The following is a 16,088-nucleotide window of genomic DNA, read 5'->3' as shown; positions in this document are numbered from 1 at the left end:
TTTTAAGGTAAAAGCAACTATTTTTAATTTAAATTACAATATATAATACCTAAATATAAGCTGTGAAAAGGAAATCTGGTATTATGTTCCTTCTCATAAAAGCATGACAGAAGAAAAAAATTAAGTTTTAAACCATAAAGAAATAGTATTAATTATAGAAAAAGAGAAAGTCATACAAAATCATGGGACTGAAAGACTGTACTAACTATATTAAAGAACACCTCTATATTTAAGCAGTAGTCCCACAGGTTTATTAGCTGAATGCTAGACAGCTACACTGTTTGTTTGTTTTTTTGAACTTAGAGCACAGGTAAATTATTTAGTCTAAATGGGTTTCTTTAGGTTGAACTACGTAATATCTAAGGTCTTTTAAAGCTCAAATTCTATGGGTTTTATCATTATTTCTCCATGGAATATGATTTCAGGTGCAAAAAGTCCCAACTTTTCCTTATTTTTCTCTGGCAGTCTGGTAAAGGTGATGAACTTCTTAGAATAATGTGTGTAAATATAAAGGATAACAAAGGATACCAATCATATTGAAATAGAGCTTTCAAAGCATGAAAAGAACAAAAGTTTGATATAGTATCCTATGTACTTCTTAACACATTATATAGCAAAAAGTAGTAGTAGGCATAGTAGCTTCTTTAATTCACAAGTAGCATAAAAGGTATTTTAAGGTACCTGTAACAAATAATCTGTTAATACTATGGTCTGCTGCCTACATTCCTGATAGAAATATTAAACTACATCAATTGAAAAAGATGTAATTTTTTCCAATTCACATTCATGGACTGCTTGAATTTTATCCATGGACCTCTTGAAAGTCTATAGGTTAAGATTCCCTGTTTTGAACCCTCCTACACTGTTGATGGGAATGTAAACTGGAGCAGCCACTACAGAGAACAGTATGGAGGTTCCTTAAAAAACTAAAAGTAGAATTACCATACAATCGAGCAAGCCTACTTCTGGACATACATTCAGAAAAGACAAAAATTCTAATTTGAAAAGATACGTGAACTCCAATGTTCACAGTGGCACTATTTATTAATACAACAGTTAAGACATGGAAGCAACCTAAGTATCCATCAACAGATGAACATATAAAAAAGATGCAGTATGTCTACAGCACGGAATATTACTCATCCATAAAAAAGAATGAAATACTGCCATTTGCAGCAACATGCACGAACCAAGAGATTATTATACTAAGTGAAGTAAGTCAGAGAAAGACAAATATTCTATCACTTACATGTGAAATGTAAAAAAATAATACAAATAAACTTATCTACAAAAGAGAAACAGATTCATAGATACAGAAAACAAATCTATGGTTACCAAGTGGAAGGCAAGGGAGGGATAAATTAGGATTATGGGATTAACTGATACACAAAAAGTAAGCAACAAGAATTTACTTTGTAGCACAGGTACAAGATATTCAATATCTTGTAACACATAAAAGAAAAGAATCTGAAAAAGAACATGCAACTGGGTCACTTTGCTATATACCTGAAACTAACACAATATTATAAATTAACTATGGTGGTGGTGGTTTAGTCGCTAAGTTGTGTCTGACTCTTGTGACCCCATGGACTGTAGCCCGCCAGGCTCCTCTGTCCATGGGATTCTCCAGGCAAGAATACTGGAGTGGGCTGCCATTTTCTTTTCCAGGGGATCTTCTCGACCCAGCAAACAAACCTGGATCTCCTATATTGCAGGCAGACTCTTGACCAACTGAGCTGCAAGGGAAGTCCCAAAATACTTCAATGAAATTAAAAAAAAAAAAGAACTCCTGTTTTAGAGTGCTATACCAGGTATGTCAAGGAGGTGGTGGTAAGAGCTGTCTACACTGGTGAGAAACCGCATTTTATCACTGACACTGTCCTCAGCAAACACTGAAGATAAAAAGCAGGCTGCAGTTAATTTCATTACTGTTTTTAAATTCTCTATAGATTGCACATTCCCTTCCTGCCTGCATCTGAGGTGGAAAACTCCTCCTGCCCTCAACCCAACCCTTTGGTATGCTACAATATAGAGCAGTAAGATTTATGGATTAACAACTAGCCTGATCAATAAGATGCTGCTGATACATAATCACAAACTCTTCCATTAAACTTTGGTCAACAGACAATAATCACGTACAACTGTACTTCTTAATTAGGAAACCTACAATTAACCTGACTTAGTATCTACTGAGGAAAGACTACACTTCTACTCCTGTCTCCTTTACATCCTATGGGCAGAGTTCAACTGTATAGAAAATTATCTAAGAATCTGCTTAAAATTGCATATATTATGGATTCTGCCCACATTATAAAAAAGACTTGGAGATTAATGACAATGCTTTCAACCTTTTACAGTTAGGATTGCTTTGAATGGGGTCAGAGACAGTAAATATTTTTCACTAACACTCCCACTACTGTCTCCTATAAGAGCAGCATGCCTGCATGATGATGAAGCTCCCAAACACCACAGAAGCAACTTCCAAATCCCTTCTCTACATAACACTGCAGGCATCACTACCAAGTGCTGGTCTATGAAACATAAAGAAAAACTTATTGTTTTAATGTCATTTAAATGTCCCCTTCTAGCTCATAAAATTTTTATACTTTATTTTAAATATTTTAACTTATTTTATAAAAATGACATTTCTACCTCAAGCTAATTCTTACAACAAATTTATATTTCATTTATATAAGGTTCTTATGTACTCTCAAGTTGCCATGAAAATACACAAGAAAGATATAGTAGACTTTCTTGACTCACTGGAATCTGTTTTTCTTATAAGCATACCTATCTTCTATCCCAATCTTTTTCTTGACTACCTGGCAACTGAGTGATCATTTCAGTCTTAGGCTATAGTTTTCCCAGTTATTATCTCATTTCACTAGAGAAAAAGGCCTTGAAAACAGCTGCACTTTTCTACATAGTCATGTAGGTCATGTATGGATGTGAGAGTTGGACTGTGAAGAAAGCTGAGTGCCAAAAAATTGATGCTTTTGAACTGTGGTGTTGGACAAGACTCTTGAGAGTCCCTCGGACTGAAAGGAGATCCAACCAGTCCATCCTGAAGGAAATTAGTCCTGAGTGTTCATTGGAAGTACTGATGCTGAAGCTGAAACTCCAATACTTTGGCCACCTCATGTGAAGAGTTGACTCATTGGAAAAGACCCTGATGCTGGGAGGGATTGGGGGCAGGAGGAGAAGGGGATGACAGAGGATGAGATGGCTGGATAGCATCACCGACTCGATGGGCATGAGTTTGAGTAAACTCCGGGAGTTGGTGATGGACAGGGAGGCCTGGTGTGCTGCGATTCATGGGGTCGCAAAGAGTCGGACACTACTGAACAACTGAACTGAACTGAATAATAAGCATACAACTGCAAAAGGAATGGTTTGAAAACAGTAAAAGAAAAAAAAAGATAAGTGACCTTTCCTTAGACTTTTCCACTCATTCATGTAAAAAGTAAAGAGTTTAAGAGCTAATGTCAGGGAAAATATTAAGCAGAGCTCCAATGGAGCTTCTGAAGGCAGGAAGGAAAGAAGTATAATCTGAGGTCTCTATCATTATGGACTCTGCATGTAAATTCTCAACAGTCAAGGTAATTAGAACATAGATGACTTTTTTCAGTGAGAGTGTCATTGGCCTTATACACTTAGTGATATTGACATGCCTGTTTTTATCTGTAATCTGTTCCTGCATCATTCTGAGTTTTGCAGGAGGAATATATGCTCCACCAGTGCGAGTAAGAAGAGGATCCAGCTCCTCTTTCTTCTTCTTTGCAGTAGGTTCATCCTGAGCAGAGGAACTCTGGGTTACCGATGGTTCTGGACTTCTTCTCCCAGGAGATGGTGATTTTCGGGACCTTTTCCGATCCACATCTCTTTCTCTGCGTTTCTCTCGGTCTCTACTTCTGTAATACATTTTTTTGATGGAGAAAAAATGATACAAAATATATTATTAAACGAACTGCATACCAAATGAGTGAGACCATTTGGGGGCCACAGATTCAGATAAGGAAAAGGGGTTTGGTAGTGCCTCACAGAGAAAATGTAACTTAAATTAGGTCATCAAGGGTTGAGAGGATTTACACTGGGGGCAAGGTGGCGAGGGGACAGGGGGAAGGGAGGATGGCATTCTGCAACTAGTAGAAGACAATAACTACTAAAAAGCTGAGCAAGGTTATTTAGGCCAGAACAAGTCAAAACAATAAAGAATAATGTATAACAGCAATTGGAAAGATGAGTTCAAGTCAGACTATGAAATCTTAAAAGACAAGCAGCAGACTAAGTTTTTTATCCTGCAAGTGATTAGAAATCACTAATAATTTCTAAGTGGGATAGTAACATGAAAACAGTGTTTTCGAAAGATAAATTGGCCTGTGATGTACGTGATAAGTTGTATAAAGGAGAAACTAGAGTTAACCTCCAATAATAGCAATTTAGGAGTGAGACTATTATCATAAACTGTAATTTGAAATTGTTTCCTGATAGAACTGGCAATTTATTATAAATCTCAAAATATCAGAAGCTTCTGATTATTTTAGACAATGTGAAAAAACAAACCATTTTCTAGCCACAAAATCTCTTCCCTACTAATGCAGGTGACTATCCTTTGTAAAATGATTATTTAATGTTTTCAAACTATCAAGAAATAGCAAGAAAGAATGAATCTTTGCTTTCTGCTCTCTTTCCCCATTGAGCGTTTGTCCACTTGGCTGTTTTCTACATACATCTGCCTAGAAACTCAGATTATTCTGCTCAAGCTTTGTGCAACCATGAGTTATATGAACAACTAGCACTATACTGCCAGGAAAGCACTTGATAGAGTTTACCTAAATCTAGAAGGTGTATTTGAAATAACATGTCTTAATACATGGAAAAGTGTGTTTCTAGTCACCTACTCAGGCAGCTGTGGAGAAACTGTTCCCCAGCAGAAGCACAGAGACCTGAGTGACCGCCCCATGAAGACACAGTCGGTACCTACCAACACAGCGTGAACAGTGGCAGTGGGGAAAGTGGTTCCAAACAGAAAACCCCAATTAGTCAAAGGCAGGTGCTCTGAAATCTAGCCACTGCTTTGTAATTGAGTCAAACATTTTACATTTACAGGAAAAAGCAACTCATTTTATATCTATTCTCTGTAGAGAATAGCTACAGAAGGGATTTACTGACACTGGTTATGATTCTTCTGAGAAACACCAGGTAAGACTGCTTGTTGGCTGGTAAAATTGTGTCCTTATACAATTATAGTGTTTCTCCTTCAGAGTGCAGAAGTAATAGTTTTCTGAGTCTAAAACAGAAATATTTCTCTTCAAGTGTTTTTGTATTGTTAGCCTTTATAGTCTACATAATAAACAATGTGCTTACTACTTTACAGGGTGTGTGGATCAAATCAAACTTTGTATACATACACTGGACCAGACAAAGAATTATAGTGAAGTAATACAGTCAGGGGTACGGATATAAACATGGGCTCTGGAGTCAGAATTGAGCTCAAATCTCAGTTTCATTATCTACAGACAGGTAACAGCAACCAGAGGTAACAATCAGTTCTAAGCCACTTCCTTACATGTAAACTGTGAGATATAGGATCTAGTATGTAAGAGTTTTGATGGCATTTGAGAAGGTCTGAGAATGCCTAGCTCACCAATTATGGTGGTAGCAGTTGCTCTTATTAAAGTGTCATTAGGGTGACGGCAGATAAACCTGTCTTTTGGAGGTTAATTTAATCTGACATTTATAAGGACAGGTTACATATTAGAAAGTAAGCAGTGAAAACGAAACTGTGACTGCAGATATCAAATAATGTGCTTGGTTCCAAACTGTGGAGAAATCTGATTAAAATTCTAGTGTGGTATCGTCTGGGTAGCCATGGAATAGATGATATGAGAGAGACATCAAAAGGGATATAGAACTATGTGAACAACAGAACATGGTAGGCAAGTTTTGGAAACTAAATGACTAATAAAGTGGGCAGTCAAGTTCTCTAAGACTCAAGTAAGAATAATTTATACTTAGAAAATGGTAACTTCACTCTCAATATCCCTATGCCATTATGTAAGTTAAGATCACTCAATATCATAAATGACTTTCATTCAGTAAACAATCTCAGAAACTCATATAAGTCAATTCCTCATATAGCACAGTATAATGAATAAAAGCTTGAGACCTAGAGTCAGACAGACGAGGACTTGTCACTGACATACTTTTAAAACATGAACAAATGACTTAACTTCTTTAAGCTTCATTTTCTTCATCTATAAAAGTCATATATTTATTGCAATAAGAAGTTAAATTAAGTCCTTATTAGAAAGCCTGGCACCTAAAAACATCCACTTACTGCTAGCTGTCATTATTATTACACATAAAGAAAATCTAAACAAGTATGTTTCTATAGTTAAAATATCCAATACTAACCGTGACTCCATGCTACTATCATAAGAACGTTCTCTCCTTGAACGCTCATAGTCTGACCTGCTGGAATCAAAGTAACCTCTATCCTGAGGAGATCTTTCTTGTTCTATGTATCTGACACATAAAATAAGAAAACCAAAGTTACAAGTTGAAAACAATGATGTTATACTTAGAAAAGTCATATATTGGTAATGGTGATGTAATTCGATGTAATTCTATGACTGTATAAAGTCCTATCAAGTGAATCTTAACAAACAGATTATTTTGTTGACATCTATTCATTTAATCATGATTATAAAAGCTTTCTGCTGGTATGCAACAAAACAACTCCTAGAATTCACTTAACCAAGCTTGACATCCTGTCCTTAGTAGAAGATACTTTTTTGCATATCATATATAGTTTAGCAGGGTCAAAGCTATCCTCCTGCTGTCTAGCTGGCTCATTTTATCAAAGTACTGAATAGTGTCATTAGGTTGTCTGCCACTGGTTGTCAACCACTAGTATCATTGGTTGGCCTCCATAAAATCCAGTTATTCTACTCCAAAAGGCTATTTTTATTAGCTCCTATTCTTAAAATCATATTATTAGATATGGGAGAATGGATTGAATGATAAGCAAACAGGGATAGTTAGTATAAGATCTGCCTTTTGAATCTCAAAAGTCAATAAAATCAGAGAACCTTAAGAGAAGTTAATACACACATGATAAATATACACAGTAACATAATCTATGTTTCATATGCATATCTACAATTTATTTGCATACACACATATGTGTGTGTATGTCTATAGAGAGATTTTCTAAAAAATATATACAGGGAGGAGGTGATCCGTGAAGGACAATAAGTAGATGCAGAACACAGTAATTAACTTGTTGTGTATAAAGCAAAGGTTTTTTGAGACAGCAGAACGGAATATGAACAAAGTGCACAGAGAGTAAGAGATCAGACAACTGAAAGAGAACTTAGAGGATGCTTCTCCTTTCACAAATTCTTTTTCAAGGTTATAGCTTACTAAGTGAAATAACTGAAGTCATACTATGAAGGCATGATGAACATTAATGGTAACATTTCTGGGTATTTGAACTTAACACAATTACGGTAAGATACATATAAAAACATTTTGAAAACTATAGAGAGCCATGTAAATATAAAGGATTAGTATTAATAGTAAAAGCACTTCAAAATAATGTAATTTCAACTAAACTTCCCATTTTATAAACTTCTATGCATTATTTGACATATAAAATTATTCTCCTTCACCTAAAAAATTTCATAAAAATCTAGAATTATTTACTAGAAATTCCTAGAATAGTCATTCAAGGATGATCTGTTCTTAACCCCACTCAAGTAATATTGCCTGTAAAACCATCAAAAAAAGTTAGTAAACTTAAAATTAGAAATCTAAGAGCTAAGTAATTTCTTAAACTCATCATTAGGTATTTAGAACACATAGAATTGTTTACCTGTCTTCTGGAGAGGAGGTCCTTTGATATGAATTATAATTTTCCCTTCTGTCATGACCAGAAGAATGCTTTCAATGGAAAAAAAAAAGAGGGAAGGGAAATTTTAAAATTCTGTTAAAAAAACATACAGACAATGACTTATGTGACATATGTATCTTGGAAAACTGGAAGTGCTTTAAAAATTATTTCAAAATATGCTTTTAAACGTAAAAATAATTTATACTACCTAAATAAATTTTCAGGCCATCCCAGGTAAATGTCTGTTGCAGTTATCTGTTTACTATAGATCAAATACTGTCTTTAAACAACAACAAAAAAAACTCAATGTATAACAGAAGAAAATAATTCTCAAATTTTCGATGCCACTTAGTTAATATTTTTTTCCTATGTAATGAAATTCAGATAGTAAAGAAGCTGCCTGCAATGCGGGAGACCAAGGTTCAATCCCCGGGTTGGGAAAATCCCCTAAGTAGGGAATGGCTACCCACTCCAATATTCTTGTCTGGAGAATTTCATGGACGGAGGAGCCTGGCAGGCTACAGTCCACAGGTCGCAAAGAGTCAGACACCACTGAGCTACTAATACTTTCACTTTCAATAAGATTTAAATTTATAGGACACCATTTTTATAAAGGCCTTTCCTGGTGAAAACCACGATCAAAGGCCAGAGGTTTTCTTTCAAGAACTCACTTTTGTGGTTATGCCCAAGTCTTTTATAACATTGCACTTATGTTCTTATCTCCTTTGGCTTAAGAAAACCACAACATTAGTCCAGGTTACCAAATCTGGACAAAACAGAGGAAACTGACTAACATTTATGAAAACTCATTTTTGTTTTCAGCAAACATTACTTAAGTGTCTGATATGGCATGTATGACACTATGGTAGGCTGTAAAGATTTAAAAAATATGACTTGTAAAATATAGCTCCTAAGCCAAATCCTTTGAAAATAACATATAAAAAAGTAACTTCAATGTGATATGAGACTGAAGCTACAAGTCACAAAGAGAGAGATGAATCATCCAGTTTAAGAACATATCCTAATTTAAAAATCCAAATACATTTAAGATGCCAAAATATTTATAAAAGGTAAATTTTTAAGCCAGCTATAAAAATGTTCCTATTGACAAGCTTATTTTTAAGAATTAAAATGATTTTAATTAACTGAACAGATTTTAATTAACTGAAAGGAAATACAGTATGTTTTCAAAGAATCTTAATCTTGAAATCTAAGAAAAAAATAACTCAAATAATGAGTAATTTGTTCCACATACTGACATGCTTGCTTCCTTAATGGGAAAAAACACATTCAAAAATTGAAAATTATACTGCAAAGAAATGTAAACAAGCTCCAATGTCCTCTTATGTTACTGCTGTCAGTGGCTCAGTCATGTCCAACTCTTTTTGACCCCACTGACTGTAGCCAAGCTTCTCTGTCCAGTCAAGAATACTGGTTGCCATTCTCTTCTCTAGCGGATCTTCCTGACCTAGAGACTGAACCTAGGTCTCCTGCATTGCAGGTGGATTCTTTACCATTTGAGTCACCAGGGCAGCCTTGCTCTCATGTTATGACTAATTAGCAGCAGTTTGAGCCTACTGTCACAAGTAAATTAATTGCTAATACAATCTCCTTAAGTACTGAATTTTTTGAATAATATACACTAATTAGACTAATGTGGGCTGGTGAATAAACATGTGATCAAAATTTATAATTTAAGGTAGTCAGTCTGGCTATATTTTATACTGAGTGCAAACATCTTAAAATCCGGTTTCTAATATATATAACTTTTAAAAATTCTTTCACTGGGCAGCATAATTAAGCAGAATTGTTCAATATATATGACCTAGGCTTCCATAAAACTTGACATCAAGATCCTAAACCAAATATGGAGCACAAGACTCATGCAGTTCATGGTAACGTCAAACACAACATTTACTTATTTTTTATAAGACACACCCCTTCCTCCAGCCTAGACACTCTGGGGGATACAAAAGATAGGAAAAACCTTCAAGGAGATTAAGATCTTAGAGAGATGATTATAAAGATTTCTACAGTTAAAAACATCAGATTATATGTGAGACAGAGAATGAGGAGGAGAAGGGGAAGGAGCGGGGAGGGAGAGAAAACAATAAAACTGCACTCTCTACTTTTTCTTTTACAAGACATGACAATTATTTTGACTACATTAGGGAGAAGGCCTCAATTCTGTGCTAATGATTTTTAACACATCTCCACAACACCTGTTGTGAGCAAGCGGGAGAAATGAAAAATACTGAAGTCGTGACTCAGGATTTCATAAATGCGATCCAGTTAATCAATGGCTGGCACACACAGTCAGTGCCAACAGGAGATCTCAAGAAGAAGCCAGCACCGGGGCACACAGTGCCAAGGGTGACCGTGAGTAAGGGGAACCTGAACCGGTTTCAGTACATTTAACTCAGCGAAAAATAACTTCAAAGTTTGACCCAAGTAATAGTAACCTGAATGTCCCTCTTTCCCTCATCACAGAGGTTAGATTCGAAGTCAGAGCAGTGGTTGATGGTAATGTATTGTTGAAATGACCTTTACAAATCTTTCCTCAAGCAAAGCAAACAGGGTACACTGAGTAGTCGCCTGTAGTCTCTGGCAATGCAGACACCAATGCGAGGTGGCGACAGGAGCAGGGAGCCTGTGTCCAGAGGCCCTGAACATCCCTTAGGCTCAGGGGACAAGTCTCTAGAGCAGAAAGAGAGGAGAGGCTGGAAGAGTTACGGAGCTTGCCTCTAACTGGCTAAGGAAGCTATGTAAAGTCAGTGGAAAAATAAGGGATCCTCGAAGCCTCCTGAACCTTACAGATGAGGCCTCAAAATATTAAGAGAGGATCTGAAGTAAGAATGGGCCCAACCCACCTGGTGGCCAACAAGATGGAGAGAGGAAGGCAAATGAAACTGGGAACTGGCTGAAGAGGGTTGAGCCACTGTGAACAGCTTGCTGGGGACATTTCCCACGCTAGGGTGATGCCCCAGAAGACCCATGTGGACGACAAAAGGAACACGTGGAGAGGCACAGTCTAAGAGAAACAGGAAGAGGACTCTGAGAAAGACAGAACACTTCTCCCTCTGTGTAAAAGGTACAGACTAAACTGAGTGCTCCTGTCTAACATGGCTCAGTCAAGAGCCAGTTCTGCACACGGTCTCCTTTCTCCTTAGGTCCCAACTCCTATCACGGTCTGCCATCTGCTAGGCCCACAATTAATTTTTTAGCTGTCAGTGAACCAATGAATACAAGTTCCAAAGAGGCAGATTTCAGAACACTATATGAAGGTATCTGCTGACAGATGGCGCCAGCTTCCAGGACAGCGAACCCCCTGCCAAAGGAAATATGTAAGCACAGGCTGGATGTCTACCTAGGAGGGAGGCCTAGAGTGTTCTCATACTCAAAAGAGGTTTGAAGAGATGGCAACAGAGCCTGTCTCAGTCTGTAAGCATATCAATTCACTCCATCAAGCATTCACCACACCTCAAGCCTGGTACCTGGGGCTTGCTGTTGAGGAGCTCCTATCTCACACTGAAGTAGGTTTAGGGGTGCAGAGGTGGTGCAGGAGGGGAAAGAAGTGTCTGTCTTCATAATCAAATAAAAATCCACCTTCCCCTTTACTGACTCCAAGATACAGGAAGTAATATGCCTGCTTGTAGATCTATGGACTACACACACCGGCAAGTAGATCTGTGTAGCCGAAACGAAAAGAAGTAGAATGGCTTGCTCTTCTGCAAGGTCCGCTGAGAGGCAGAGGAACAGGTCTGAAGCAGATGGAGTTACAGTTCTTGTGAGCACGCTGACTACCCCTGCTATTCTACTTTTCTCAGCACCTGCTCCAGCCACACTGGACTCTTCAGTTTTGCCTCTGTTGTTCCCATTGCCAAGCACCCTCCTCTCCCAGACATCTAGTGGGCTAACTCACTCATTTTCTTCAAGTGTGTGCTCAAAAAGGCTCCTTTTCACTGGCCCCTCCCTATTAAAAACTTCATCATCTGATTGCTACTGATCAGCCTTACCCTATTTCTTTTCTCCATAGCACAATCTAGCACGTAACACTGTGAAAATACTACATAATCCACTTACATATTAAATTTATGATCTATTTGCTTTCTCCACCACTAGAATGCAACCTCTACAAGACCAAGGGATCCTGTTTTATTCACCATTTTACCCAAAGTGCTCAAAACAATCACTGGGACATCATAAGAATTCAGTGAATATTTGGTGAATAAACAAATGTATAAAGTCTAAATTACAGCACAAAATAAGTAGCCCATTTATGCAACAAGAGGTTCACTTGTAGGCAGACATGCAAAAACTGTGACCAACTGAGAAAGAAAATAATCATCTTCCATTTTACATTCATGCAGGAAATAATGCTCTTTAAGGAGAATGGTGAAATTTCCTGCTGTTATTTTTCTTTTATATATACATGCTCACTCACATATACTTTCTTGATTTACACACACATACACTCACTCATATATACACACACACCCTCCTCCACCCCTGTATGCTCTCTCAACTTACCACTTTACCATCTGGCCAAATATCTAGAGTTGAAGTAGCATTAAGTTCAATGTATGTATGACACAACTCTATTGTCTGGTTCTACTGTCCTAATTATATAAATGCATTTTTGTTTAAAGGGTAGATAAACGACTCTAAGTTTATGTTATTATAAGTTTCAAACACTTACCTTTATTTGTGCCACACTACTTTTCATTTTCTTTTGCCAGTTGATCTAAAGACTCCTTAAGCTGGCCCAAATAACAAATACCAAACAGGATGAATTCCTTGACAGTTCACCTTTTCTGTCTGCAAATGTCACCTATAAAATATATCAAAATAAACCTTTGTTAACACTAATAAGTGTGTAAAATAATGACATGTCATTACTTTGGTTAATTGTTGAAAAATGCTGAACTGACAGTTATGTTCATACACAACTGGCATTCAAGTACTTTATAAGATTAGCATTATCAGTAGTTTATAATTTATGGTATGGTATAAGGTAAGGAAATGACAAAAGTGAAATAGAAAAGAAATTAAAAGAGGTAGAGAATATACAGTGAAAACTGCTCAGCACCAAAATAACTGAAAACAATTAAAGAAAAAAATCTAATTTGAATTGGAGAAAGGATGATACAGATTATCTCGTCCAATCCTTTATTTTAAGGATAAGAACACTGTCAGATAAGTCATTTCAATGTTCTAAGTTATAGCAATGTTCTAAGCTATAAAACAAGCTAGCAGGTGGACTAGAAATCTAGCTTAAGGACACCTGATTAGGTATTCTTTTCACTGGACCACATACACAAATAATCTAGGTACTATAAAGTACAGTGATACACAGTTGCCATCACTTAATGCAGTTGGGGAGGTATATAAATCACTAAGTAAAGAAAAGTTTCCTTTACCATGGTTATCATGCTATCTAGATTAGTGAAAACAAAATACAGCTGATTCTTCACAAACGTGTCAATCTACAAAGTACAACTGCAATCTAAAGCACATCATTGCCCAAGGACTCCCAGAGCAGAGAGAGCCAGAGAAGGGAAGTCCCATGCGCTCAAAACACTCTCCCAAATTTCTGACTACACCTGAACCCATACACATACTAAACGCACACACATGCTAAAGAGAGTCCTGCTCAGGACCACGGAACTGAACACAGATATGAACAACTCAAGAGACAGATGGGTTCAAGAGACAGAATTTGCAACTTAAGTTTTATCAAATAATTGCCTAAAGGGTCACCATTCCTCAGAGGAATACACCAGAATCTAAAGTCTTAACAGAACAGTAAAATGTCCATGATACAATTAAAAAATAACTTATCAGATAACGGTGGCCCAATCTTGAGAAAAAAGACAATCAAAGAAAACCAATACTGAGACACCAACCCAGATGATGAAATTAGCAAAAGAGGTTTTCAAAGCATAGTCAAAAGTGAAAAGGAAGACATGCTTGTAAGGAATAAAAATATAGAAAATTTCAGGGGAAAAACCCAAAACAAAAAATGAAATTCAAGGACTGAAAAATACATGAAGCAAAAAATTCACTGGACAGACTTAAGAGCAAAATGGACATAAAGGAAAGCCAATAAGTTTGATGTAAATCATTAAAAACTATCCAATCTAAAGAACAGAGAGAGAAATTTTAATGAACTGTATCAGGGATATGTAAGACAATATAAATGGGCATTGTGCAATTAAAGTACAAGAAGGAAAAAGAGAAAGAATGGGATAGAAGAAATATTCCAAGAAATAACAGCCAAGATATCCCCAAAATTGGATGAAAGACACAAATTTACAGATTCAAGAATGTTGAACACTCCCCAACAGGATACATATAAAGAAAACCACACTTACACAAATAGTTATATATAGTAGTCAGTAATCAAACTGCTGAGAACTAAAGATAAAGAGAAAATCCCGAGAGCAGCAAGAAGGAAAAACAACACATTATATAAGGGGAATAATTCAAATTATTTCCGACTTTTCTTTAGAAACTAAGGAGACCAAAAGACAGTAGAATAATCTTTAAAGTGCTGAAAGATTAAGAAGCTGTTAATCTTAAGAATGAAAATGAAATAAAGACATTTTTCTGACTGAACAAAGCAAACAAAAACAACTAAGAGAAAGTAAGAGAATGCATCACCAGCAGACCTGCACTGCAAGAAATGTTAAGGGAAATAATACCAGACAGAAGCATGGATTTTCAAAAAGGAAAAAGTAACACTGGAAATGGGAACTGTCTCAAGAAATATAAAAGACTACTTTTTCCTTTATCTAAAATACACAGATCTGTTTAAAGTAGAAACTATGTTGGAGAAGACTCTTGAGGGTCCCTTGGACTGCAAGAAGATCCAACCAGTCTATCCTAAAGGAAATCAGTCCTGAATATTTATTGGAAGGACTGATGCTAAAGCTGAAACTCCAATAATTTGGCCACCTGATGCAAAGAATTGATTCATCTGAAAAGACTCTGATACTAGGAAACACTGAAGGCGGGAGGAGAAGGGGACAACAGAAGATGAGATGACTGGATGGCATCACTGACTCAACAGACATGAGTTTGAGTAAACTCTGGGAGTTGGTGATGGACAGGGAGGCCTGGTGTGCTGCTGTCCATAGAGTTGCAAAGAGTGGAACACAATTGAGCGACTGAACTGAACTATAATGTCCTGAGAGAGCATAGTGTATGTATGCAGATATTTGTGGACTAAAATGGACCTACATGAGGCAAGGTTCCTGATTTTTTTCTGAGGCAGTACAATATGAACTCTAAGAAGCCTGTGAAAAGTTAAGGATAGACCTTATGTTCTTTAGAGAAATGACCAAAAAAATGTAAATATAACTAAAATGTCTACAGATAAATTAAAATGGATATTAAAAAAATAATTTATAAAGGCAGGAGAGAAGGAACAAAAAACAGAGGACAAAAAGAAAAAAATAAGATGGCAAACTTAATTAACTCTATGAATTATGTCAAGTATTAATAAACAAACACTTCTAAATAAAAAACAGAAGCTACTCCTCCCTCACTTCAGGTGATACAGCCCTGAAGGTATTATAACCTAGTCTTGGCTGGATTTTAGGTCCCACTTGCCTCCTCAAATTGACTTACACAATGTGTATTTGCCATACACAAATCACATGATTATTTTCAAAGACCCTGTTTTTACGGCTATAAATGTACAGAGCTATAAAACTAAAAAAATTTTATTCAACAAATTTTTGCCCAAAGGTAATGGTATTTTTTTTAACCTCTACTAGCACCATCATTATATTCTAGTATATCCTTATCATCTAGTATTATTTATATATATATTTATTCAATAACAACAAACATTTATTACACTTGTATTTTGCCAGGCATTCTTCTAAGAACTGGGTAGACAGCAATGAACAATCCTAATAAAATTCCTTGCCCACATGGAGCTTACTTATGAATTTATTTATAGATTAACTTATAAAAAGTAAAGTTAATTTATTTACAAAAAGTAAATCTATAATGATAAGCAAAGCACTCAGCTACTAATAAAGCAAAGTGGCTGGCTGGGTCTTTTTTTAACACATGTCATTTCAGATCATTACTTAATACTGTAAAACAAGATCCTGAAGTCACTATGTTAAAAAAAAAAAAAGTGGAATATGAAAACCTGCATGGCTGGAGAATTACTTGT

At 36.3% G+C, this 16,088-nt stretch overlaps 1 protein-coding gene across 2 annotated transcripts in view; it reads right to left on the bottom strand.

Annotated features, from left to right (window-relative positions):
• The window catches only part of CWC22 (CWC22 spliceosome associated protein homolog), a 61,324-nt gene that overhangs the window by 30,607 nt on the left and 14,629 nt on the right, over positions 1–16,088 (bottom strand). The window contains exons 2-5 of one of the 2 annotated variants that reach the window (XM_070475933.1): positions 12,597–12,728; positions 7,880–7,947; positions 6,418–6,528; positions 3,672–3,911 (exon numbers count right to left, since the gene is read on the bottom strand). In XM_070475933.1, the coding sequence (XP_070332034.1) occupies positions 3,672–3,911; positions 6,418–6,528; positions 7,880–7,947; positions 12,597–12,623 (446 nt within the window). In that variant the 5' untranslated portion in view covers positions 12,624–12,728. The remainder of the gene's footprint in view (positions 1–3,671; positions 3,912–6,417; positions 6,529–7,879; positions 7,948–12,596; positions 12,729–16,088) is intronic. The other variant, XM_070475934.1, reaches the window with a different exon arrangement.

Source organism: Odocoileus virginianus, chromosome 13 (genome assembly GCF_023699985.2).
Source record: "Odocoileus virginianus isolate 20LAN1187 ecotype Illinois chromosome 13, Ovbor_1.2, whole genome shotgun sequence".
In the NCBI taxonomy this organism is placed as follows: Eukaryota; Metazoa; Chordata; class Mammalia; order Artiodactyla; family Cervidae; genus Odocoileus; species Odocoileus virginianus.
The sequence above is the reverse complement of the archived record's forward strand: the minus strand, read 5'-3'. Positions and strand labels throughout refer to the sequence as shown.